The sequence below is a fragment of the Eleutherodactylus coqui genome, chromosome 1 (genome assembly GCF_035609145.1).
Source record: "Eleutherodactylus coqui strain aEleCoq1 chromosome 1, aEleCoq1.hap1, whole genome shotgun sequence".
In the NCBI taxonomy this organism is placed as follows: domain Eukaryota; kingdom Metazoa; phylum Chordata; class Amphibia; order Anura; family Eleutherodactylidae; genus Eleutherodactylus; species Eleutherodactylus coqui.
The window spans coordinates 161,371,016-161,396,210 of NC_089837.1; the positions used below are offsets into that span (position 1 = coordinate 161,371,016).

General features: G+C 40.7%; 1 protein-coding gene across 3 annotated transcripts in view; it reads right to left on the reverse strand.

The window, feature by feature from the left end:
* Positions 1–25,195, reverse strand: part of DIS3L2 (DIS3 like 3'-5' exoribonuclease 2) — a 285,607-nt gene that overhangs the window by 14,381 nt on the left and 246,031 nt on the right. For all 3 annotated transcript variants that reach the window (XM_066602644.1, XM_066602662.1, XM_066602653.1), the window contains one exon: positions 5,951–6,134. In XM_066602644.1, coding sequence (XP_066458741.1) covers positions 5,951–6,134 — 184 coding nt within the window. The remainder of the gene's footprint in view (positions 1–5,950; positions 6,135–25,195) is intronic.

A 25,195-nucleotide genomic window follows, 5' to 3' on the forward strand; every position in this document is an offset into this window, starting at 1 on the left:
TATCTATACATAATTCGCTCATTATTGGAAGTCTGGTGTACAGTAAATACAATCCCAATTTCTACTTCACATATTATCAGTCCGTATAGGAATGAAGAAAAAAAACAACCCCTTAGTGAGTGTGAATTTGCAGTTTTGTAAGGTGGGGGCAAGTGTATTACAATCTGGGTTAATCTTAAATAGTCAGCCCAGGTTATTTACACACAATAGAAGATGGTCACAGGCAGTGGAACCTGTTATACAGCTTTGCTATCTGTCTGGAGAAGTTTCTCTGTAGACTAGAGGGCCTACTTGTCTTTGCAAAGAAATGTGAATTGAGAATTGGTTATATTTGGCTGCACAAGAAAAAGCCCCTATGTTGTATTATATTAAATATATATATACTTTGTTCAATATGGGAAGTTCGATGTACAGTAAATACAATCCCAGTTTCTACTTCACATGAGATACTTGTGTTATATGGTGTATACTGTCCGGTGGCTAGAAACTAAATGAGGAAAAAAAGACCAAACGCTGAGCCAGACCACAGGGGGTGGAGCTAGGTGATGTAAGGAGATGGGAGGGAAGAACAATAGGAAGAGGTGTTCCTCCACCCTCAACACAGACCAGCCTAACTGAGAAGTATACGTCTTGTAATTACTAATAATTAATGCTGTTTAAAGTCTGAATGTTTTAGTTGCTTATTAATATCTTAGCTATTGTTTCATAGAGATAAAATTCAGTGTCATAGAAAGGAAGACAGACGCTGATGAAATAAGAAACTTGTAATGAATTATGTGAATTATACGGTCTTAAAAATAGAGAACATAGGGATTTTAAGATATATATATATATTTTTTTTTTTGCTTTTTGTGTAAATGTCAGTTCTGTGATTGGTTGGACGTCTATATCACTGCTAAATGCTGTTAGTACTGCATTGTCTCTGAGAGAATGTTCTGTAGGAGAGACATGCAGATGACCAGCATCGAAGGGGTGGAGCTAGATAATGTAAAAGTAGGTAATGTTTCATCCTTCTTTTGTCTACAAAGGAGGGGGTGAGGAGCTTGGGCAGTTAGGAAGTTTTTTTTTCCCTTCTCAAATTTGATGAGACATTGCAGGCAGGATCAGATTAATAATGAATTTGCTTAAAGAATATCATATTCCAATATGAATACATGTTTGTGGATTATTCTGCCTTGTTGTAATTTATGTCTCTGTTATTTGTACTGATATCTTACAAGCCTTATCTGCATCCATCAAATTTTCACCGGATGGATCGGTACGGGTTGAGACCTCAAGTGACAGTTCAGAGGAGGTTTGTAAACTAACTGCTCTCTTGGTAGATCCGGCTCATGTATTTGTCTTGATAGCTACTGCAGAAACTCAGCTTTCCGCAGGTCCTGACAAATAGTAAGCCACCTCCAAGACAAACTCCAATTCCTGAGTCATTGCTTAGCCCAAGGAACTGGACATCTGACATAATTGATCCAGGTATTGCAGGTCAGCAATTTCTAAATTTTTAATTTTTTTTTTGCAACAAGGTTCTGATCTATTTGTCTAGCAGTAATTGGTGCAAGGGGTTTCAGGAGTGCCAATTCAGCTGGCAGAAACTGAACCGCTAGAGGTAATGTTTAAAGGGTCACGATGCCTCATGCGCTTCCTTGTGCTGGAAAGTCCTGAAAGCATATTGGGAACCGAAATGATGGGATCCTTGGGATCTTGTATCGAATTTCACCCGTCCGGTGAGACTCGTATACACCCCAGGTCTGAAAGTCACCCGACCTTATGTCGGATGGCAGCAGACCTAGCGACACCTCTACCTGTCTTCACTTTTACGCACGCAGAGAAACAAGTTCTTAGTGTCGTTCCTTTGAGCCTTTGGGCTACCAGTCAGACGGACCTCGACAGACTGTCTGTATTTGTTTGTATTTAATTTCAGAGGGAAGCAGTACTGTTGGATAGTGCTGCCACAAGGGGCACAGTATAGCCCAATACCAGTTCACCAGATTCATGAAACTGGTATTAGACGCCTGGCCAATTCGCGAGGGCACCGCCCTCTTGTAATAGGTTGATGATTTATTTTTATTTTCTTTTATGTACTGCTGACACAAATAGTTACCTCAATGCATCACTAAGCCTTTTGTGTTTCCTCCATCAGAGTAGAATGGCTGCAAAGCCAGCAAAGAGAAACTTCAGTTCTGCAAGTCTCACGTAGTGTTCCTGGGCCACTGCCTAGGTCCAGGTACTAAACACCTGACGCCGGAACGCACGAAGGTGGTAAGTGACATGCAACTTCCCACCTCCCATGCCCAGTTGCGTACCTTCTTGGGACTGGTTTCATACTATTGGCAATGGACGCTCTGCCTCCATGACCATGCAGCCTCTGTACGACTGTTTGGGTTCACGGCCATTTGCCCTGACCCCGCAGGCCAAGTCAGCCTTCTATCAGCTGAAAGTACAGGTAACTGGGTGCACTGGGGCTGCCAGACTATGACAACCCTTTCCAAATGTACGTCACTGAGATGGAGGGACACGCCACCGCTGTACTGACACAAAAAGCGACCTGTAGCATACTACAGTGCCCATCTTGACGCGGTGGCTAGAGGGTCTCCATCCTGCGTCCGAGCGGTTCTAGCAGTTCAGGCACTAATGGACAAAAGTTCTGACGTTGTCCTAGATCACACCATGGTGATCTACACCCCACATGACGTACATGGAATTCTGACACAGGTAAGCCGTAGACATCTGTCCCATGCTAGACAGATCAAAATGGAACTTGCAGTACACTCTTCATCCAATGTCTCATTTCAACGTTGCACCACTTTGAATCCGGCCACCTTATTGCCATTAGGTGACACTGATTCAAATGGGGGAGTAAGTACAGAGGACCAGCTCTTTGCAAATTCTCTGACTGATGATGAAGAGGAGGCCTTTGACGCAGAACACCAGCATGATTGAGACAGCTGGGTTCGCACATGTCACTGACAAACCCCTCCTAAACCCCCACCTTGAAATGTTTGTGGATGGATCTAGATACCTGAATGACGAAGGAAGGTTTGTAACAGGTTTTGAAGTAGTCACACTGAATGAGATACTTGTACAAAAACCACTGCCGCCATACATGTCAGTGCAGGAACTGAGGCCTGTACGATTGAAAAAGGTACCACTGCTAATATCTACACTGATTCCAGGCTCGTCTTTGGTACTGCACACGATTATGGACCCATTTGGCGGTCCAGGAGCTTTCTCACGGCACAAGGCAAGCCCATTAAGCTATCATGTTGCCAGGACAGGTGGCCATAATAAAGGTTAAAGCACACACGCAGGGGCAGTCACCAGAGAACAAGGGGATAGGGCAGCCAAGGCTGCAGCTCTCCTAGGACAGGACGCAAGACCCCTTGTGCTGTAAGTTGGATCTTGGTCCCACCACTCTTGTTGATTTGGGATTTGGCGTCCTACGGGACGTAGATGATGTACCAGCGGCTGCCTACACCCACCTCGCCGTCCTAGCTCACGGGAAAGTGCATGCCTCTCGGAATGCCATGGTTTCTGTTGTGGACAAGGTATAGTATGCTCCAGGGTTGGACAGGTTGGCGAAGGCATATGTGAAGGCATGTGAAGTGACCACTGTATCCTATTCAGAGATTACAAATCGATTACATCCAGCTTCCCAAATCAGGCAGGTATGAGTACGTCCTTGTGTGCGTGGACCTGTTCAAAGCCACCGCACAATGTACAGTAGCTAAACTTGTGTCAGAACTTGTATGTAGATTTGGGGTACTAGAGACAATTGAGAGTGACAGAGGTACACAATTTACAGGTTAAGTGATGCGAAAGGTGATGTCAGCCTTGGGGTGGAACAAGCGTTTTACACTCCATACCACCCGCAGAGTTTAGACAAAGTTGAAAGAACTGAAATGATATGCTTAAGTTAAAAGAAGTGTTGTTTGGCTCTATGCCAAGATTAGGCCTGTACCATCCACAGGCCCTACAGCGGGGGTGTGATAAGGTTATTGAATATGTACAAGAACTATGTCGTAAACTGAAAATAACACCCGATCTAGTGTTTTCCCCAATTCCAGACCCTGACAACCTAGAGGGGACTCATTTCTTGCCACCTGGAGATTGGGTGGTCGCAAAAAGACACGTAGTAAAGGCCTTGGACCCAAGGTTTGACGACCATACCAAGTTCTGTTGTCAACGCCTACTTCTGTAAAAGTGGATACATGCCTCCCACTGCAAGAAAGTTCCCGAGCCAGAGGAAAAGTGATGGGTGGGATCCCGGCGTTGTTTGGGTGGGGGAGGTAATGGACATTTTGATTTTGAATTTTGCATTTTTGTCTTATTGGACTGTCTTCTTATTGGGAAACACCACTACGAACGATCCACATGGACAAGCGATGGACTGGATGGGCAAATATTTCCCACACGTGTATGCCCAACCTCAGGAGTGGAGAGGACATTTTGTGGACTTTTCTATTATCTGTCCCCACTCCTGTAGAGACTCTTCGAGACATACGCTCAATAGTACACAATGATAGTGATGTAGTAGATGACAATGTTGTTCAGGAAAACACCTTCCTTAATTTATTTGAATATTGTTCCCATTGCGATACCATTGAATATACACATTGGACGAATATAACTCGGTTTTAGGTGAGAAATGTTGCGTTGGCTGAAGAATGTTGTAATTTTACTTGTGACTCTAATGAAATCGGGAAATGCCAACGAATTAAGGCAACAGAAGTAACAGCTACTCTGCAATCGTCCGACTAGTATAATCTTATGTGTATATATATATATATATTGCAATTAAGGTAATAATTTTATGAATAGCTAAATGTACTGAATGCCGATTTTCTACACCCCTTTAAGTGTCTAATATGACGATGACGATATTGATGTTGATAAATCTAAGATTACTGTATTGTGAACTTGATTGACTTGCAATATTTGATATTATGTCTTCATATCTTGATGGACATAGAGTGCACCATTCCTACCTGGGAACCCGGCACCTATGGGTGACAGAACCAGGAGATAATGGTGGCTCTGATGTCCAAATGGGGGAATGATAGGGGTCAATCAATATTAATCAATAACCTAACATAAGAAAGATAAGGAAACAGTGTAATGAATGTGACATTAGTTATTTGGTTATATAATGTTATGTATTATATGTAAAACATTCCGGAAGTTGCTAGTAGAATTTGGATACAGAATCATATGTAAAAAGGTATATTCAAGCGTTTATTTGAATATTGATTTTAAAATACTAAATGTATGATTAATTAGATTTTATTCAGTTATCTTACTGAATACCAACTTTGTGCTGACTCCCGAGTAGGTGGCCGAACCAGTTTTGTCTATGTGAAAACTAGAAACAATGTCCCCTCTTTTGATGTGCAAATTGCTGATGAACTTTGAAGATTACACTTCTAGTCAAACGAGAAATGTAATTAACAAAAGTAGACAGCCAAGAGTCAGTCTTTATTATCACACTGTAACTGTTTCTATGTCTACTTCAAACAGTTTTGTTGATACCTTTTGTTTAGAAAAGCTTGTTGATTTACAGTTGCCAAAAGTACTTTGTAACCAGGCATCAGGTAACATTTGGAAACGCCTTCTTTACAACTTGCATATAAACTAGCAATGTACAACAATAAACAGAATTCATTCTGATCACTAGACGGTCTTATGTGTAGTGGTTATTATGGTTCTCTATGAGTACTCTATATAATATTTCCTCTTAATTTGGATACAGGCAACATTCGCATTTCGGTCTGCGTTCCAGACCCCCCACACAATCATTGCAATAAAGCCACCATGTTGGGTTTTAATTTTGCTTGCTGGATTCTTTCCCATAAAGAAATACAGAAGTTGCAAAAATAACGATTTTACAGAGATTTGTGATATGCCCCGTGTTGCTGAGGAGCCCTAAAGACAGATATACATTTTTTTTTCTACTCACATGTAAAGCTCCTGAATTAGTGAAGTCCAGTTTAATTCCCATTTGGTCACAGAATTCAATCAAGTCATTTAGCAATTTTGTCTGTGGTGGAGGGTGACGACGTAGCAGCGCCAGTTCTGGAAATCGGCGGTAAATCTTATGAGCAGCTGCCATGTTTGCGAGCAACATGAACTCTTCCACTAGCCTAAAAGGTAAGCAGTATAAAAGATCATCAAAAACCATAAAAGGAGACGGTTTAAAATGGTCATTCATTACTTCTAACAAATTTCTTTTATAATCTCAAATACAATTACGGGAAGACTGAGAAGTTCTATTTAATGTGGGAAGGCAATGGATACAAATGATGTTGGAATTACAAACATACAAACATACTAATTTGGTCTTTTGTATAACATTCCAAAACTGATTACAAACCAACTCTTTCCCAGGGCACCAATACAGTTTTACAACTGTCAAAAGTTAAATGGGCTGCTCAACAGAAATAAAACTGCAATCCAAAGTAACAAGCAGAAGATGCCTCAGTGCCTAAAGCAAGACACTACCCAAAAAGAATTTGGTGCCTCACATATTCTAAGCTTGTGTTTGCACTGCACTTAGGACATGAAGTATGTCAAAGAGCACCTACATTAAGGACTACTCTGCCCTATAGGCACACATAGCGTATAGTCTCAGCAGCACAGATCCTTAACCAGTCGGGGGGGGGAAATTAAAAAAAAAAAAAAAAAACATTTTTATTTCCAAATTACGTTGTGTGCTACAAATTGGCTAATTTGAGAAGCTATGTTGTGGCTGTAGCGGACTTGACTGATTTTAGACATCAAATGTATTAAACATACAAAGACAAATTCACGGTCACCAAATGAAGTGTACATAAAATGTTTGCACACACCAGACAGCAGGTGGCAGTCAAGCTCCTAATAAAGGAATCCAGTCTGAATACAGTTTATGAGAAGTAAGGTTCGTTAAGTGCCCATACTGATACTGGGGCATGCATACACCATCTACAATTCAGAGAAAGAATACAATCCTTCATGCACATAGACCGGTAAACTAATTCGTTCCATAATAAATTTGTAAGAATTGACCTTCGATAGAAAATGTAAACAGACTATATTTTCTAGTTTCCTACAAGAATTTCTAGCTTTTTATTACATCATGTTAGTTAGCTCCGTATAAAGTTTTTGTTTCCAAAAATCATTCAACTTTCATTTGTTCCAGTTGCAGGGATCAAATTATCAACTTATTGGCGGTCACGGCGGACAATCCTGTAGTGACTGGGTAAATTAACAAAATGAAAAGAAAACATTGAGAGAGCGAAATCCCCATCTGTTCTTACATTCCCAAAGAGGTTATACATCGAGGGTTATGTTAAAGAGACTTAAAAATCACTCATCTTAGACAAAGGGGAGACACGAGGTTCCTCAGATTGTTCCCTGGCCATTTTCATTTAAAAAATAGCTGTTATCATTTTAATACAAAAACTTGTTAATTTTAATGTGGTTAACTCTTTTATAAAAATATTTTAAGATAATTACAAAAAAACCCAGCAGTATTGCAGGATTTCAAATTGCATTATAGCAATGCTAGGGCAAGTATATCAGCCAATCACGAGGAAGCAACTCCAGGCAACTATTTAAAAACACATTCAATTCCCTTTTCCATCCCCCAATGTCATACACCCTTCACCCCCCCCCCAATCTATTCACAGCTACTTAGCCCTTTCTCCCTTTAACCTGCTTTCCCACCATTACTGTGGACAAGCTCTCCAATTACTGTCTAAAACACACCTCTCTACCTGTGCTCTTGATCCAATCCCATCCCACCTCATCCCCAACCATACTCCTGTGTTCACCCCAGCCCTAACCCACCTGTTCAACCTCTTGCTGAGTACCCATATCTTCTCTTCGTCCTTCAAACATGCCTTTTTCCATCAAACATTACTCACATCCTCAAAAAACATCACTTGATCCTTTCTTAGTTCAGCTATTGCTCTAGATCACTCTTCTGTTTTGCATCAAAAATTCTGGACCACCACCTTGAACTGTCCTCCTACCTCTCCTCCAACCCTGTTCAACCAGCTGCAATCCGGTTTCCAACCCAACCAATCTACCAAAATCACCCTAACCAATAATGGCTAACAATTGCTAACTGTAAAAGCCTCAAAATATTACTCCATGCTTCTACTTTTATAACTGACGACTCCCTCTTTTCTACAACCTCCCCCCCCCCCCCCCCGGCATCACAAACTTGGCCCTTTCTTAGGTTTCCTCCTCATAACTCACTGACTGAAGGTTTAGTGTCTGCCACTCGTATACCACATCCTTGCCTTATCCTCTCTCTGTTGGTATTCCCCAAGGCTCCATACTAGGGTCCTTACCATTCACCATCTACACCCTTGATCTAGGACAGCTCATACAATCCCACGGCTTTCAATTTTACCTTTACGCTAATGATACTCAAAATCTACCTTTCTGGCCAAGATGTTACCTACTATGCAGAATCCCTGAATGTCTACCAGCTCTACCCTCCTCTTCCCGCTTCTTAAAACATGGAAAAAACGGAACTCATCATCTTTTACCCACCAGACCTATCAAGCACCATCGATGGCTCCATACTCTCACCAGTTCCACAAATTCACTGTTTCATTGTTACATTTTACTCTGCCCTCTCCTTCAAACAGCACATACCAGCCTTTGCCACTACCTGATGCCTCCAGCTCAAAAACATCTCTTCAATATCTTTCCTTAACTTTGAGTCAGCAAAAATGCTAGTGCATGCCTTCATCACCTCACATTTAGACTACAACATATTCCTCCGTGGTCTCCCATCCAATGCCCTTGTCCTTCTCTAATCTATCCAACTCTTATCCACTTCTACCCCCCATTACTGCCATGCCTGTCCTCTCTGCCAACTGGCTGCCCATTACCCAGAGAATCCAGTTCAAATAAGACATACAAAGCTGGCCACGACAGATCACCTCCATACATCTCTAACCTAATCTCGCAATCCTGTCCTCACAAGACCTCCACCTATATTTCCCCCTACTGTGCTCCTCACGAAAGTAATCTCCGGTACTTTTCCCGTGCGTCACTACTTTTACTCTAACTTGCCATCAGACTCTTCAAAACTCCACCTCTTCCGACAGGCCTACACTTCTAAAGTAACCCCGCTGCCACAGGATGGGCACGCTACCTTCTACCCTCACCTACTGTCTCCTTCCCCCTTCCTCTGTATATTAAGCCCTTAGAGGCAGGGTCCTCGCTCTCCCCATATAAATTTGTTAATCGATTAGTGGATATTTTACGCTCTGTCTTATATATCTAATGTGGTTATATATGTAGTAGTATTGGCAGCTTTATATATGGTGCAATGTAGCTTAATTCCAAGGTGCTGTACAAATGAATAGGGGTTAATGTCGTGTTAAAAATAATTAATAATAAAAGCATGTAGATAGTGTCAAAAGAACGAAGAATGAGAAAGGAATAGGATATGAGTGATACTGACTATAAAGTAATTGTTAATGACAAAAAGGAGTTGCAACATCAAAAATGTAATGAAATGTTTGGGCATTTAAAAGGGACCAATTCCAACATCCTTGGTTGACTAGGGTACTGTGTTGATCCTACACACTGAAGGGTTTAATATCTGTTCCCTGGTGGTCTAGGGCAGAGAAGGGGGTAATATTTCATTATCTGGTGTCCAGTGTGTTACTTTGAGGCTTCAGCTAATGACTTCTTTCAGACGGTTTTTAAATACACGCCTTTAAGAGTTTCTTTCTCCTAGATAGAGATATGAGAAATTGCATAACTAAAAAAAGCCGACTTCATAGCATTCTTCTTATAAAATAACAAAAAAAAGGTAATAGACTTCCATCCAGGACGATTAAAGAGAGAAACCAGAGAAAAAGCAAAAAAACAAAAAACTAAGCTAACACTTGGCCATGGCGTTTCTGCCATGAACACCACTGGCAAAAACTCCACAAAAAATGCGAGGACACTTAACTGAACTAGTAGATGCACCATAGATACAGATAGGTTGATAATAGATTGACATAGGTGAGTTTTTGAGAGTGGATTAGGTTTCAAGATCTGCCCTTCCATTTTAGTATAGGTAGTTGGTAAGCAGAACTGCACCTGTACTGTATGTTAAATCGGATAGTCTAATCAGAAACATAATCATTTAGATTAGGAAATATGTATACTAAGTTTCTTTGTATTACTCGTTTACAAAAGTGTTTCATTATGTAGGAGCGCAAACAGAAAACAGTATTTTTTTTAGAACAAGACACCCCCTAGTGGTAATCTAAATGAACTAATGTACTATTTTAAAGTACATTAATGTTTTGTAATTTTTGGCAGTAAATGCAATTGTATGTGCATGCTTACTTTTAAGAAATATTTGCCTTACATGTTAGGCTTTAAAACATATGCTTTGGGATTCTGAAATAAAAATGGAGTATAGTAAAGATCATGCACTCAGGCAGTGTCACTGAGGCAGCTACTGTTCTACAACTGAGGTTGTATTTACATGGGTGAGTGTCAGAAAGGTCCGAGAAAGTCTGATGTTTATTACCTAGGTTTTGTCTGCGATTTCCATGAGCATGTGATGCGTTTCAACATAAAAACCGTAATTTGCATCGCTGTACACCTGATTTTCAAGTACGTTGAAAAAAAATGTCATGTGCTTCCAATAGTTAAAATAGTAAAAAAAATACATCTCACACACATGCAAATCTCAATACATTTGCTATACAAATAAAGGTTATCATCATTTTGGTATATTTGTGGCTTTTTGATCACTTATTATGTTTTTTGCAAGGCAGAGAAAAGCCCCCCCCCCCCCCGTAAAGTTATTTATGGTAGACTAGTATAAGGGCCCTTAGTGGCTGACATTGAAACAGCACACAGCAGGTCATTAAGGTGTTAATACTATGTCTAGCTTGGAAAGCTTTTGCAACATTAAATGTTTTGAGGGGGTCTTCATTTGAATGCAGTAAACACTTGAGGAAATAAAGACCATCAAGAAGAAAAGAAATGCTGAGGTGATTATCATCCAGGCAAACACAAAACCTGGGGGAGGGGGGTAGAAGATGGAAGGATATATGTGAAGGAGATGGCAGAAATCTATGTATGATTGCCAAACCTAAAGAACAGTGAAGAACATTAGGTCAATTAATAGCCACTTAGCTTCTTAATGAGTCACTAATGTATAGGTGTCAAGTAGTACATCTTGAAGCGCGAAAGTTGGAGCTGTAAAAGGAGCAACGCAAGTAACAAAAAATTTTAAGTACACAGTGCATTCGATGAAATGTGCCATCAGAAAATGACTTATTGTATAAATCAAGTTTTTATGAAATTCTAAAATTCTGCGGTTTTCACTTTAGCCATTAAGCCTAATAGTCTGTTATCCTATAGGGACCCTTTCAGCAGTCATCTTGATTCATCACAGGCAGGATTACAATGAAAAGTAAGGCCTCTGGCCATGGTTGGGTTGGATTCCAACTGCAAAATATCACAGTAGAATCAGACCCAGCGCCCCTGAGAGACACTATACTCACTTCTCTGGATCCCGCGATATTTCCGCTGTACTCACAGTGGAAGTATCGCGGGACGGATGGCTTCCATTGACTGCAATAGAAGCGGTCCGTGTGATTTTACGCACAAATTAGAACATGCTACGATTCTCCCCCACGAGCGGAAAATCACAGTCAATTTCCGCTCGTGGGCAGGGGAGAATCTTTTACCATTGCAGGTCAATGGACGGACAGTGCTGCAGAATTAACGGCGGGTGTCTGACCACGAATTCCACAGCGATAATCCATCGTGGGAATTAGCCCTAACACCTATATATAGACAACACAATATCTACCAGTCACAGTAGTGATAATCAAGGCTCACCTCCTCCCCCTCCCTGAACAATGACTTCTGCACATATCACAGGGCATGCCTAGTTCATTTTCCCATAGAATTTAATGAGTCAGCTCCTGTCCACTGTGAAATGGCCCATGAGGCTGCTGTAAAGAGTCATTCTAATTGCTGTTAACTGCATCTCTGGCAAGATGACTGTCCTAAGGCCTCCTGCACACAAGCGGAAATTCCACGGCTGGATTTCCCGCAGAATTTCCCTCCGTGCCCACTGCCATAGGATTGCATTAGATAATGCAATCCTATGCAGACAGCGCGATTTGACGGCTTGAAAACTTACAAGGTAGACAAATCAACTTAACTGCAATACCACATACAGAAAGAAACTCTCAATTTTAAGAACAGGATAATGTGATTGCAAGGTAGAAAATTAGTTCTGCACACCTGTTAAAAGTCTCAAGTGGGACTTGAAACTGTTATTTGAAGGTCAAATTTGCTGTTTGATATGCAAACCATTCTCTGGGCTCAGCACCGCATACAGCAGAGATAAAAGGAGGCCCCAGGAAAAGGTTTACAAATGTTATTCTATAAACTGGTAATAGATAGAGGATAAAATATAAAAGAGCAGCAACTATTACAACTGACAGACTGGCCCTTCTGAGTCTCCCTAAGGGATGGACTGTTCTTTTGCAGAATAAATATTTATAAAAGGTAAAGGAAGTCTCTTGAACATGTAAAGAGCTGTGATTTCTAGAATTTACAATAGGTCATTTAGAGGGAACCTCCTGAATTAATGTAAAGCCTCATACAGAAGTCTCTAGCTGTCAGATGTCTATGGTTATAAAGCAATATCACAATTTTACCTTTTTTTTCCTGATCTTTTCTGACCAGGTTATCATATTTAAACTCCCCACTTTTATTAAATTTCCTCTGGTCATATTTTAACCCTTCTCCCCTGCAGCCAGTTTTGACCTACCTAACTAAGCCCCATTTTATAAATCCGACATGTATCTCTTTGTTGTTTGTTAGCTGTTTAGTTCTCAGCTTTTGTCGCCCCTAAAGGCTCCCTCCCTCCCCATTTTTGGTTTTGTACTGCTTCTTTCAGTTGCGATTACCATGCCAGTATCAGCCATTGTGTCCTTTGGTGGCCAGGTTTTCTTTTGCCATTGATCTGTTCAAGCATTATAGATTTTTCTAGCGACTCTGCTCGCATTAAATGGCCAAAACCTGTGAGTCTGAGCCGGGCCATCTTCCCTTCCAGTGATATATCGGGTCTTATACGATTCAGGACCTCTCTGTTTGTTACTCTCGCCGTCCAGGTATACGCAGCAGCTTTCGCCAGCACTGCAGCTCAAACGCATCAATCCTCCTTCAGCTTTTTTCGCAGTCCAGCTTTCACATCCATACATGGCTATGGGGAGAACGGTGGTTTGCACTATCCTGCGTTTAGTTGCTATATCATATCCCTACTTTTCCAGATTTTGTTCATGTTTAGTATATATACCCGAATTAAAACTAAGATACCTTTAGATATCTACATTTGACGGACATTATCAGATTCTAGCAAAATTTCCCAATGACTTCAGAAAATCCATGGACCTCCTTATACAGTCCAATTAAAAGGACTAATCAGATCAAGTAAATGTTTAGCTCCTGCCAACATTCTAGGTATAAGGAATTATTTCTAACAATTTTCACCTTTCATTTTGTGGCAAAAGTTGCCTTCCACCATTGAAGGTCCTCTAGTCTCCTCTTCTAGGTTTCCCCTTGGATTTAACTTTCTCATTATTCACAGATATTCTCTTTGCAGAATGTCCATTTTGTGTGACATAAACTAACCAGTCTTTTTCTACCAATATAACAGCTTCTGCCACAATGCGCTGTGTATTCTGACACCTATCACAGCCAATATTAACTTTTCCAGAAATTTGTGCTACAGTAGCAAAAATATACATACCTTACTAAAAAGGCCAAAGTTCTAGGTCAAGCCATTATATTTTTCTGCCTGTAGTATACTACATTAGTATCTGTAGCTGCCAACTGCTAGAGAGCTGTTGGATGAGGGCTCGCCTAATAATTCAGCCTTGAATGAAGAATTGAAGGTGCAATATAAAAGCATAGAAATGACAGATATTAATGAAAGGGTGTAATAACTGGAGAAAGCCCTTTTTCAGTAGGGCGTCCCATTTAGGACAAAGTGCAGCGCTCTGGAGTGTAAACTGTGCGAGTTATTGCTCCTCAAGATGAGATATTCCATGTTTAATGTGGGCAGGCTTTGTATTAACAGGCAACATTGGATCCAGCTGGCATTCAGCTTGTTATCTCTGGTCTCTGGTTAATTCACAAGCACAACATACAAAACCTTTAATAGCCCGAACAGCTATTGATACAGCGAGAAATGCAGTTCATGACCAGAAAAACGTTAAAGGAGACAGAGTAAAAAAAAAATATAGTCATAATTCAAAGGCATGCTATGAAGGTTTGGGGGGGAAAGAATGGGTTTTGCTTATCTGTGTAGTTAAGTCTCTCCAGCCTAGTATATACTTCTAATCATCAATGCGAGGCCCAATGCATACAGGTGTATTTGCATTGCGGAATCCAGAGCGGGCGTCCGCCTCTGGATTCCGCAGCAAATACAGCACATAGACACGCTATGCAAAAGTCACTTTTCCATGTCCACGAGCAGAAATCTATTGCAACTTTTCGCTCGCAGAGGGAAAATAATAGCATTTCCTATTCCGCGTGGACAGCTTCCATTGAGGTCAATGGAAGCTGTCCGATCCATGGCCCTTCTACAATGACATTGCAGAAGGGTCACGGATTCCACGTCATCGCTAAGCAATGACATGGGAAAAGCAGCCGGTTTTAAAAAAAATTTTTTTAAAAATTCTGTACTGCTCATGTCCAATGGCTTGCCATGTGGACCATCCACAGTACAGAAGAAATAGCAGGTATGCGTGCATGCCGGCCATGGGCAGGGTCTAATTCCGATGCGGCACTCTGCATGTGGAATCCGATCCGCTCGTGTGCATTCGGCCCAACAGATAGGGAGAGATCCAAGAATTCCAAAAAAGAATAGATTTTACACTATTAGGCCTAACACCACACAAAAGCAGCGCTATTGCACAGAGAAATTCAAATACTTTGCCTTATTTTACTTCCCATATATGAACACACTCTGCAGACTGTCTTTGCTATTGGCTTGCTATATTTCGAGGGAAGGGCCGTACACAACCTGAAGGTTCAGGTGCAATAAATATCTTCTTCTCCATGGTGTGAGGTGGAGCTGACAGAGTCATTATTTTCCTCTCTAGCTGTAAGTGGCTTCTTCCTCTAATGGCGTTTTCATGACAACTAATTAACCAACTAATCTGCAATGGATGCGGGTCATTTCCCATATGGACAAAAATGCATGAGGAGCTTTGTCCAGCTATTAAATTGTAATTTGCAAAGGTATAAATAGCTGTGTTGTCAAGCATCGCCTGCCATTCTTGTCAGCGGTATGTAAATTAGATGCCGTCCAACCTACTGAAGCATTAACCTCAAACTACTATTCACAACAGGATTAAATTCACTTTTGCAATGCCTCAATGACAGCTTTGTCATTGCAAATGTTGTAACCATATGGAACACTGAAGAGAAAGCAGGTGAACTTGTATTTGGGGTGGAGAAAGTAAAATCAACTTGTTTACCCAGTGAGCATAATTCAAAGTTTCAATCCAGTTGAGTCGCACTCACAGCTAAATCTACAATCCCAATGTACCAATCTCTGACACAAAGGAAACACAGTGTTGGGCTTCCTTCCATGGAAAAACAGTTGAGATGGGAATATATATTCAGGTTATGGAAAGGAAGTCAGGGTGCTCTCAGGAAATGCACACGAAGATGGGAAAATCTTTAAACTCTACGGAGTAGCCATCCTCTAGTGATAACCTTGTCCTAACTATTGTAGTCTTCAGTCAGTAGCCTTAAGGAAACTCCTATAGGTTTTCTGCCTTTTCTGGGCATGCACTAGAATTTGTGCCTTGGGTAGACCTTTCACTGAAAAAACACAGACCCCACTACAAAAGGTTTTGTGTGTGCAGAAAGGTGCTTATTCTCACAGTAGCAATTCAGGTTCCATCAAATATTCCACACACTTTCTAAACTTAGCATAAATATACGTTGATGCTAATTCAACTGAATGTCATTAAAATTGATTGGCAGAATAAAAAAAAAAGAAAAAAAAAAGCTAAAATAGTGGAAAAAAATAAAATAAATTCTATCCATTGATTGGCTGTAGAAGTCCCACGTCCATGTTGACTGAGAGCATGAAACCTGAATTCTACGATTTTCAATTCTGAATCAAAATTTGTACATCAGCAGATTTCGATGCCGAATATTTGACAGGAGGGTATATTTCGAAGTGCTGCTGTAAAATACTCTACTAGAAGGTCCCTAAAGCCTGGTGATTTGTGGGTTACTTTAATTTTTTTTCTCAATATTTGTCTCACAAGACGTCTTAATCATGTGATTCTTTACTTACATTTCACTAACAGGCTTCCATGCAGGGGACTGATGAGGTGAGAGATAACCTCTCTCCCCCTAATCGCTTAGATGCGGAGTTCAATAGTGACCATAGCATCTTAAAGGTTAAACATCCAAGAGGGCGGAATGGGTTACACTGCACAGGGCGAAATGGGTTACACTGTAGGTGACTATGGATACAGCGGTACCAATTATGCATAGTCTTGTTTTTAACAAAACACTACTGTAAATGGTATATTTTATAGAAAACAGTACTTTTTTGTCCCTCTATGGGACTTAACCATGCAAACCTTTGATCACACCAATGATTCACTGCAATATTCCTGTATTGCAGTGTATTACACCTGGCACACAGGTCACATGGGCTAAAAGCGGGAGCTCCCATCCTCTACAAACTTACTAAGATGCCCCGGTCCGTACGGAATGTGGCATCTAAGGTGTAAAATGATCAATATTGGATTATAGTTCAATCCCAGTCGCTGCAGAAGGATGTCCGCTGTATGATACAGCTGACATTCACTATGGACAACACAGGCTCAGCTCCTGAGCACTCGTGAGTATTTATGGTTAGGTGCTGCAACTGTATCCTATCTGTGCTGTAAATGCAGTGCATGAAGGAGTGTAATATCAGAAACTAGAATCCATGTAAAATTATTACATTTTCATCTTTATAAATCACTAAACCTCATGGATGTCAGAACCAGCTAAAGTGTAAATCACTGTAATTTACCTAAAATGATTTTTTTTCTGCTGAAAATCCCTCTAAGGCCCCCTCTCTACGGCTGATAGGCTCACCCCGGCATGCCGCGATTTAAATCCCACGTACGGAGAATCGCTATGATTCTCCGCTCGTGGACGCAGGAACTGCAATTTCCATAGCAATGCTATGGAAAGCTTTGCAGAGCATAATCAGCGGGCGATTTATCGCCCGTGGACAAGCAGCTTAAAGTGCTAGCCACTTGTCCTATTGACAAGTGATATTATTTCTGTTAATTTAGCCAGCAAGAAAAAAAAAACAATGTAGGAGGGGGATAAGCCATCCTGCTCATAAAGGGTCTATGACAATTAATGGGAAGAAAAGAAATGCAGAGACTGAGACAGCTATGCAGTTAAAAATAATGGGGTTATTTACAGTTTATTCACCTCTCCACTGCTCAGTAAATCTCTAGTGTCCTACATAATGATGATAGACTCTACAGTTCTCTGCATACAATTGAGTTTTCTATACTCAAAGAACTAAAAATTCAGTTATATAGCCTTTAGAGGGGTCTGCTGATAAGTACATGATACTAGTCATGCAATAGTCATATATTGTATCATTCCTCATGTGCACACATGGCAGCTTATTCTGAAAAGTCTCCTAAAAAGTTAGGAATACTTTCATTACTTGCAGATTCCCGTTTACAATCTTTCAACAAACATTTCCTGAAGTGGTAAATAAGACCTAAATACATTTGCAGGGAGTAATAGTCCTAAATTCCGCCTCAAAATTTTGCAAGTTCATCAGTATTTCTGGGATTCCTTGCACACAGAGTCCTCTTCAGATCGTACCATAGCCTCTCAATAGCATTTGTTTCCAGAAAATGTTTTTCTAGTTAAATTCAGATCAAATATTTTTTCTATTCACACCTATTAAGGTTTATATCCCCAAATACAGGTTATATATGCAGTGGGGAGAAAAAAGTATTTAGTCAGATACCAATTGTACAAGTTCTCCCACTTAAAGAGATGAGAGAGGCCAGTAATTGATATCATAGGTAGACCTCACCTATGAGAGACAACATGAGAAAACACATCCCAAAAAAAAACAAAAAAAAAAAAAAACACACAGTTTGGAGTGTGACTGCTTGAGGTTGTGGACAGGTGTCTTTTATACTGATAACAGGTGCCATTGCTACAGGTAATGAGTGGAGGATAGAGTAGCCTCTTAAAGAAGTTGTTACAGGTCTGTGAGACCCAGAAATCTCGCTTGTTTGTAGGTGACCAAATACTTATTTTCCACCATAATTTGCAAATAAATTCGTTACAAATCAGACAATGTGATTTTCTGGATGTGTTTTCTCATGTTGTCTCTCATAGTTGAGGTCTACCCATGATGTCAATTACAGGCCTCATCTTTTTAAGTGGGAGAACTTGTACAATTGGTATCTCAGATTAATTTCCACCTTCAATGTGATCCATTATCTGTAATATTCCATTGAAAAACAAAATCAATCATGAAGGGTGTAAAAATTAAGATAAAGTAAAATATGGTTACATAAATATGCACACCCTAAAACGAATACTTTGTTGATGCACCATTTGGCTTTGACGACAGCATTTTTGGGTAGGTATCTATCAAGATCCCACATCTTGCCTTGCAATCTTTGCCCACTCTTCCTTCCAAAAGCGCTCCAAAATCTGCCAGATTGCAAGTACAGCCTTCTTCAGGTCAACCTACAGATTTTCATCATGAAGGTCTGGACCAGATGGAGAAAAAAAATGAGTTCAATCAGTGGATGTCATCTGAGTCACTGTCATTGTATATTCTACACCCCACTGCGTTGCATCATTGTGTTCACTTGTAAGGTCTGTAGCACTCTAGCTTGTGAACCTACAACTATCATCATACCCTTATCATTGGTCAGATCATATTTCGAGTTGCAGTTTCACATGGTAAAAACTTCTATAGCACATTGTTAACTTGACTTATCAATTGGTATATTTGATAATTAAAGTGAAGATTTGGGGTGATTAACTTACACCACAGGCATATCTCACACCAACTAAGAAACCTGTTAAGGCCTCATGTCCACGGGGAAAATCAGATCCGCTGCAGATTCTCCATGTAGAATCTGCAGCGGGTCCCTCCTGCCCCGCGGACATGAGCGCTGAAAAGAAGAATTTAAAAGTATTTACCTATCCGTAGCGGGCGGAGAAGCTCTGCTCTTCCTCACGGCCGGATCTTCTTTTTCGGCCGGCGGATGAATTCGTCACGCCGGCGGCACGTCGCCGGCACGTCGTCAACGTGCCGCGCGCATGCCCCGGGCACATCCGCCGAGCCGAAGCAAGAAAGATCCGGCCGTGAGGAATAGAAGACCTTCGCGGTCCGCTCCGGATGGGTAAATACTTAAATTCCTATTTTAGGAGCCGTCCCCGCGGGAGACCCGCACGAAAATGGAGCATGGTCCAGATTTTTTCATGCTCCATTTTTTTTTAAATCCCTTTTATTGACCATCCGCAGGTATTTATCTACCCGCGGGTGGTCAATGCATCCCTATGGGATGCGGATCCGCATGCGGGAGATCCGCTGCGGATCTTAAATCATATTTTGCCCGTGGACATGAGGCCTAAAAAATTAGATCCCACTGATCACTAGCCGATCTACTGCATAACCAGCAATGGCTCAGAATGGGTTTGCAGCATTGCAATGTAAAGATTGCCAGCAAGCAGAGATCTGGTAATGGAAATGGTTAAGTGTGTAAATATATTTTAAAACAGTTTAAATATAATTCCCATTATATTCGGTAATTAAGGACCAATCCAGTAATCCAGTCAGAAATAACTGCAGTGCATTTAGAAGGCCCACTAAGAAAAAAAATACACAGTATCAATAGGCATGAATGACTTTCTAAATGAACATCTCTATTAGTATTGGGAGAGTTGGACTAAACCATATGTCTTATCTGTTATGAAGGCTGAAGTCAGATCATCACTGGACTGATGTTTTCTCACCTCATCGTGCCTCCTCTTGCCTCTGCAGAGATGTATCATCTCAGTGTATGGCCAAGTGGCACTAAATGTTTAAAATGTTAGATAAAAATAATCTAAAAGACAAAAATGGCTTTATTCTAAATACATGCTCTTTTTTTTTTTTTTTTTAGAAAAATAGAAAAATCCGCAAATTAAATAAGTGAAATGCCATTAACAAAAACAAACTGAAGCCATCAGATTTTTGCCACGTAAAAGTTCTGCATAACCAACTAAAATGTTTCCCTTGGGCGATGCCAAGTCTAGCACTCTCAAACTAAACATTTGTTAAATTTGGCAGAATTGCTAATTGACATAATTGGAAATGCAAGTCTAGGCTCTTCACGAACACTGAGGACAAAACACGAAGACAAAAACGTGAAATGTTCAGACTCTACTCTGAGCACAAATTTAATTTAAACATGAGCCTGGTATTAAAACGGTTTATGTGAAAGCATAACTTTGGCATCATTTCACAAAGCGAAAACTTATTTTTAGATCCCTATTAAATTGTCACGTTATACAACCATAGGTGCTGTAAGTAAGGATTAACTTTTATTGTTCCGACATGCCAATTAATGTTCAGCATGCTCTCGGAATAAGTTGCTACCAAGGCATTCTGGGGCATTATGGAGGAACTGATCGCGGGAACAACTGTTTGTTCAAGAAACCATACTAATTAATATTGTATGGTCAAAATTTCTACAATACTGGTGATTTGCTTGAATTTCTGTACACAAGGAGACTAAAAACCATCAGGGTATAAATAAACTGGAATAGAGGGGATCTCGCCCATCCCGCACATTAATAGCAATGATGCGTGTGCAGGTAGAAACATTGTCAACATGTCCAACAAGTACTACACTACTTTCATTCACCGCGGGTTCATACACACAACACAAAAGCAAGTTCCCAAGCCAAGTGATTATTCAGTTGCTTTTGTATGACTTGTAGGTTTCTTTCGACAGGGTGTGTTAATATACTAAAAGTGAGCCTCTGGTTTTGAAACAAAACTTGATCCTAGGACCAGAGGGGAAGGAGGTATATTACCTACAGTTCTTCTCTGCTGCCTGTCTGTTTGGGCCCTGTTTTCGGACATCCAAGATTTCTGCAGAAATTTTTTTATCTACCTAATGCATGTTACATACTACTGACTGATAATAGCAGATCACATGACCTGCCAAAAACCGGAGGGTCGCTTCAAGAAAACTTCATCTATGCAGTTGCCAATATGGCTATTTAACAGTAGAGGCAAATATTTATCTCATCTGGGTGCACAACATGTATCGTAAAGATAGTCTGAAGCTTCCTTTTGCTCTATGACCTCAAGCATGCAGCCATATTATAATTTATGGTGGCAGATTTGTGCTGCTACAGACTCCACGAAGTAGAAATTTTGGATAAGCAAATTTACATTTTCCTAATCATCCTACGGCAGCACAAACACAAATGGAATTTGTAAAGCAATAAAACTCCTTATATGGGTGGGATAGCAGATGCTGTTTCTTGCACTCGGTTGCCAAAATTCTAGCCCTCTGTTGAGAGTTTATCTAGCCTGTAGTGTGGAAGACGACGACCATGTGGTAACTTGGCAGGTTTGGTCTAACCATGCATGTCCAACTTCAACCCAGGACATAGCTGTAGGATATGCTCTGATATACACGAGGGAAGGTAACCCAGAGAGGTCAGAACATTTTTAAATTAGCCCTTTAATCCACCTTGAGAGGGAGGCTTTGTTGGCCTTTTGTCCTTTATTAGGACCTTGGTGTTGTAAGTCACCGTGCTTCTCAGTCCTATGGGTATACAGTAAGACTGAGTATGCTGCTTTTCGTGTTCTTCATCTTGCAGATCTGGAAAGTGTACAGATAATTAAATCTCCTGCTTGGATTTTTCTCTTGAAGGTTAAAGAATTCATGGGCTGAAACGCCTGTTTGGTACAAGCAGAACACCACTGTTATATCCTATGCAGGAGCCTGGAAAGCAGGAGTTAAGATTTTAAGGTGTGTTAAGAAAGTTCTAACCATAAGTTTGTTAGAGAACTTCCTCCAGCTGCACCTTGCTGGATGTAAATTGCACTTTGAATGTATTCTACTTCAAGGTTTTTTTGTTTTCGGTTTTTGAGCCATTTTGTAAAAGTTGCAGTTAGAGATTCCAGAAATGATTTTTCTGACCACACCATGTTCTGAAGGGACCCTAGACCATTATATACCTTGATCGTAGAAGGCCTCACCATTCACCCGATTGTCTGCGCAAAAACTCCAGAATTGAGGCTCCAGTGTCCAGGAAGCAGGCTCTTGAGATGGAGATAGTACGTTCATCGCTCTGGACCCCGACCGATCAGCGGAGTGGGCACATGCCGACAATGTCGCACCATCACAGAGGTAGGAGCGGAAGTTTCCACGCCAACCTCCATATAGTGGCCGGCGCTTGTAACTGCAGGCATGGCTTTCATTAAAATCAATGAGAGCCATTCCTGCAGCTACAAGCGCCGGCCACTACACGGAGGTCGGCGTGGAGGCTTCCACTCTGACCTCTTATTGCGGCACTTACAGCATGCACCTGCTGAGCGATGGACCCCGACCGATCAACTATTGATGATCTACGTCCTGTAGTCTAAACATCGCTGTTTCATGACAATGAAGTAATTAAAGACACATCCTGTTGGATGTAATATTTTATTGGCACAAAAAAATTTTGCTGTCCTCTTCAACTTGCTTCGACTATCCTGATGATAGGTCATCAATAGTATTTCACTGGAAAACCCCTTGAAGCCTAGGTACTTTAATTGCTGAGAGCAAATAGTATAAGACCTGTTGAGATTGATTAAAAATCCATGTTCTTGCAGGAATTGCATTGTTACTTGAAGATTCTGCTAAAGTAAATGACTTGAGAAGGCCTTCTTTAGCCAATTGTTTAGAAAAGGTTTGACGTATAATCCCTTGCTAGGTCGCTCAACTAGACTGAAGGCTCTAGCCACAAGGACTGATGCTACCTCTGCTGCAGCTATAACAGATGCACAAACTTTTTTTTATACAGGATGGTCCATAGTATCTTTTAAAAGAGGGGAATCCTCTAATGGAACTGTAGCTTTTCCTTCAGTTTTGGGGGAATCAATCTTTCACATATATATTTATATGAAACATATTGCTCGGATCCTACTGTAGACCTCAGATCAGCTTTTAATAAGGCATGCATTTGGATGATCTGAATGCTGATGCTGAAGAATAGTACTGAGATCATCTTTTTTTTTTGTCTCTGAAGATTTCCGCTTTTAAAACTGAGGACAACTAATCTTTGAACCAGGATAGGAGTTCCCTGGTTTCCCCCTGATGGGAGGCATTCCCAGGGGATGCATGGTGTGCGAAGATCTAATGGAAAATTTTCAAACAATGTCTCGCTCTCTCTAGGTAGACACAGAGCAGTGTGTGTGAACATATAATAGAATCACCACCATAGCAACAGATCTAGCATCACCGTCCTTTTTCATTAAAAAAGCACTTCCATCAGAGTAGCATACATAGCCTTACTAACCTAAATGAACGGAGGGCAGTGTAGTTAGGCAGAGCACACTGGGATAGACCTTCAACTAGGCTTATATAGCTTGTATTGCCAGCACCACTTGCGGTGATTTATTCATCGCGTCCCTTACAGTGATGCGATCGCACTCTACCCAATTACTGGAGATACACCAGTGTCCTTTTTGGTGACCCATCAGATGTCCCACCTTGTATCCAGCTGTTGACACGTACTATACAAGTGATGCGCTCTGCCATGTTGCTGCCAGAGACACACAGCTGCCAGCGCTCTGAAAAGCTCCTGCAGCATTCCAACAGCTGGTATCCCTTCCCTGTGAGCAACTGGAAAACTTCTCTACTTAAAGAAGGAATAAGGAAGCGGTAGTGAGCTTGAGGTGCTGCGCTACGTACAATGGGGACAGCCACTTACAAGCTACATCTTCAGGCTGAGGGACTTGGATTATACATGGTGTACGGCCTGGAAAGTAGAAAGTAAATCCTTAAGACTGAGAGGACAGAGATCACCTTGTATTCGACTTGGAAAGTAGAAATTAAATCCTAATGACAATTCCCTATTGTAGAGACTTCCTAGCAGGAAAGGAACCTGCCTTCTAATTGTCCTAGGAAAGAAGAAAAAAATAAAAGCACACCGACTTCAGGTCCTCTGTCTTGCATTATAGGTTAGGCTGATTGATTTATTAATTACCGCTTATTAACCCGTCTGTTTGGTTGTACCTGGGGGACTTAACCCAATTGTGCGTGTACTGCCGTATGACGATCAGGAAAGCCGTAATTTTCAACCAGAGAAAATGCAGATTGAGGTAACAGTATAACAGATTGTTGAAATAAAGTAGAATGCCTTCGCTTTATCAATAGAATAAGGCAAACTTCCACTTACAACTAATATTTTTAGTAACATTTAATTTCATTAATAGGCCTTCATCCTCCACAATAGATTGTATGAATTCATTGGGCTATGGCTAAAAATACCGAGAGCTAATCATTAATACGCAAACCTCTAGAAAAGATGGTGGGCAAAGAGTTAATGTTAACTGCTACAGCTGGGTCTGCCTAATTCTGCCATTCCAGGAAATGGTGATCTGAACTACAGACAGCCATGAAGGAAGGTAAAGGAAAGGCTAGAAAAATAACACCCTGCTGCTTAAATGGGAAACTGAGGCACTGGTTCCCATGAAAAGATGGGCTTGCCAAAACCACAGGAAGATAAAACACTGTGGATTTATACGGGTTATTTTTGCTGTCCTGTGATGATTTCTGCTATCTCAATGAAGAACAGTAGTGTATATATGCAAGAGTAAGAAAAAAAACCAACATAATGGGCAACACACTTGCCATCAAAGGCTAGATATTTGGTAATGCTATATTAGTTTAGTCCTAATACATCAGTTAGAGCTTGCTCTCAAAACATTTGGCTCTAGTATAAAGTCTGATTGAATTTTTTTCCAGACAAAAGAGTTAATGGAGCAATGTGCTGTCACCGAGGCTTCTTCCATCAGGTCGAAAAAGTACATCAGGATGGATCTATTTTTATTTTTTATATGTTGTATAATATGGAAACAAAATACTATAGAATAATGATTTAAAGTCAG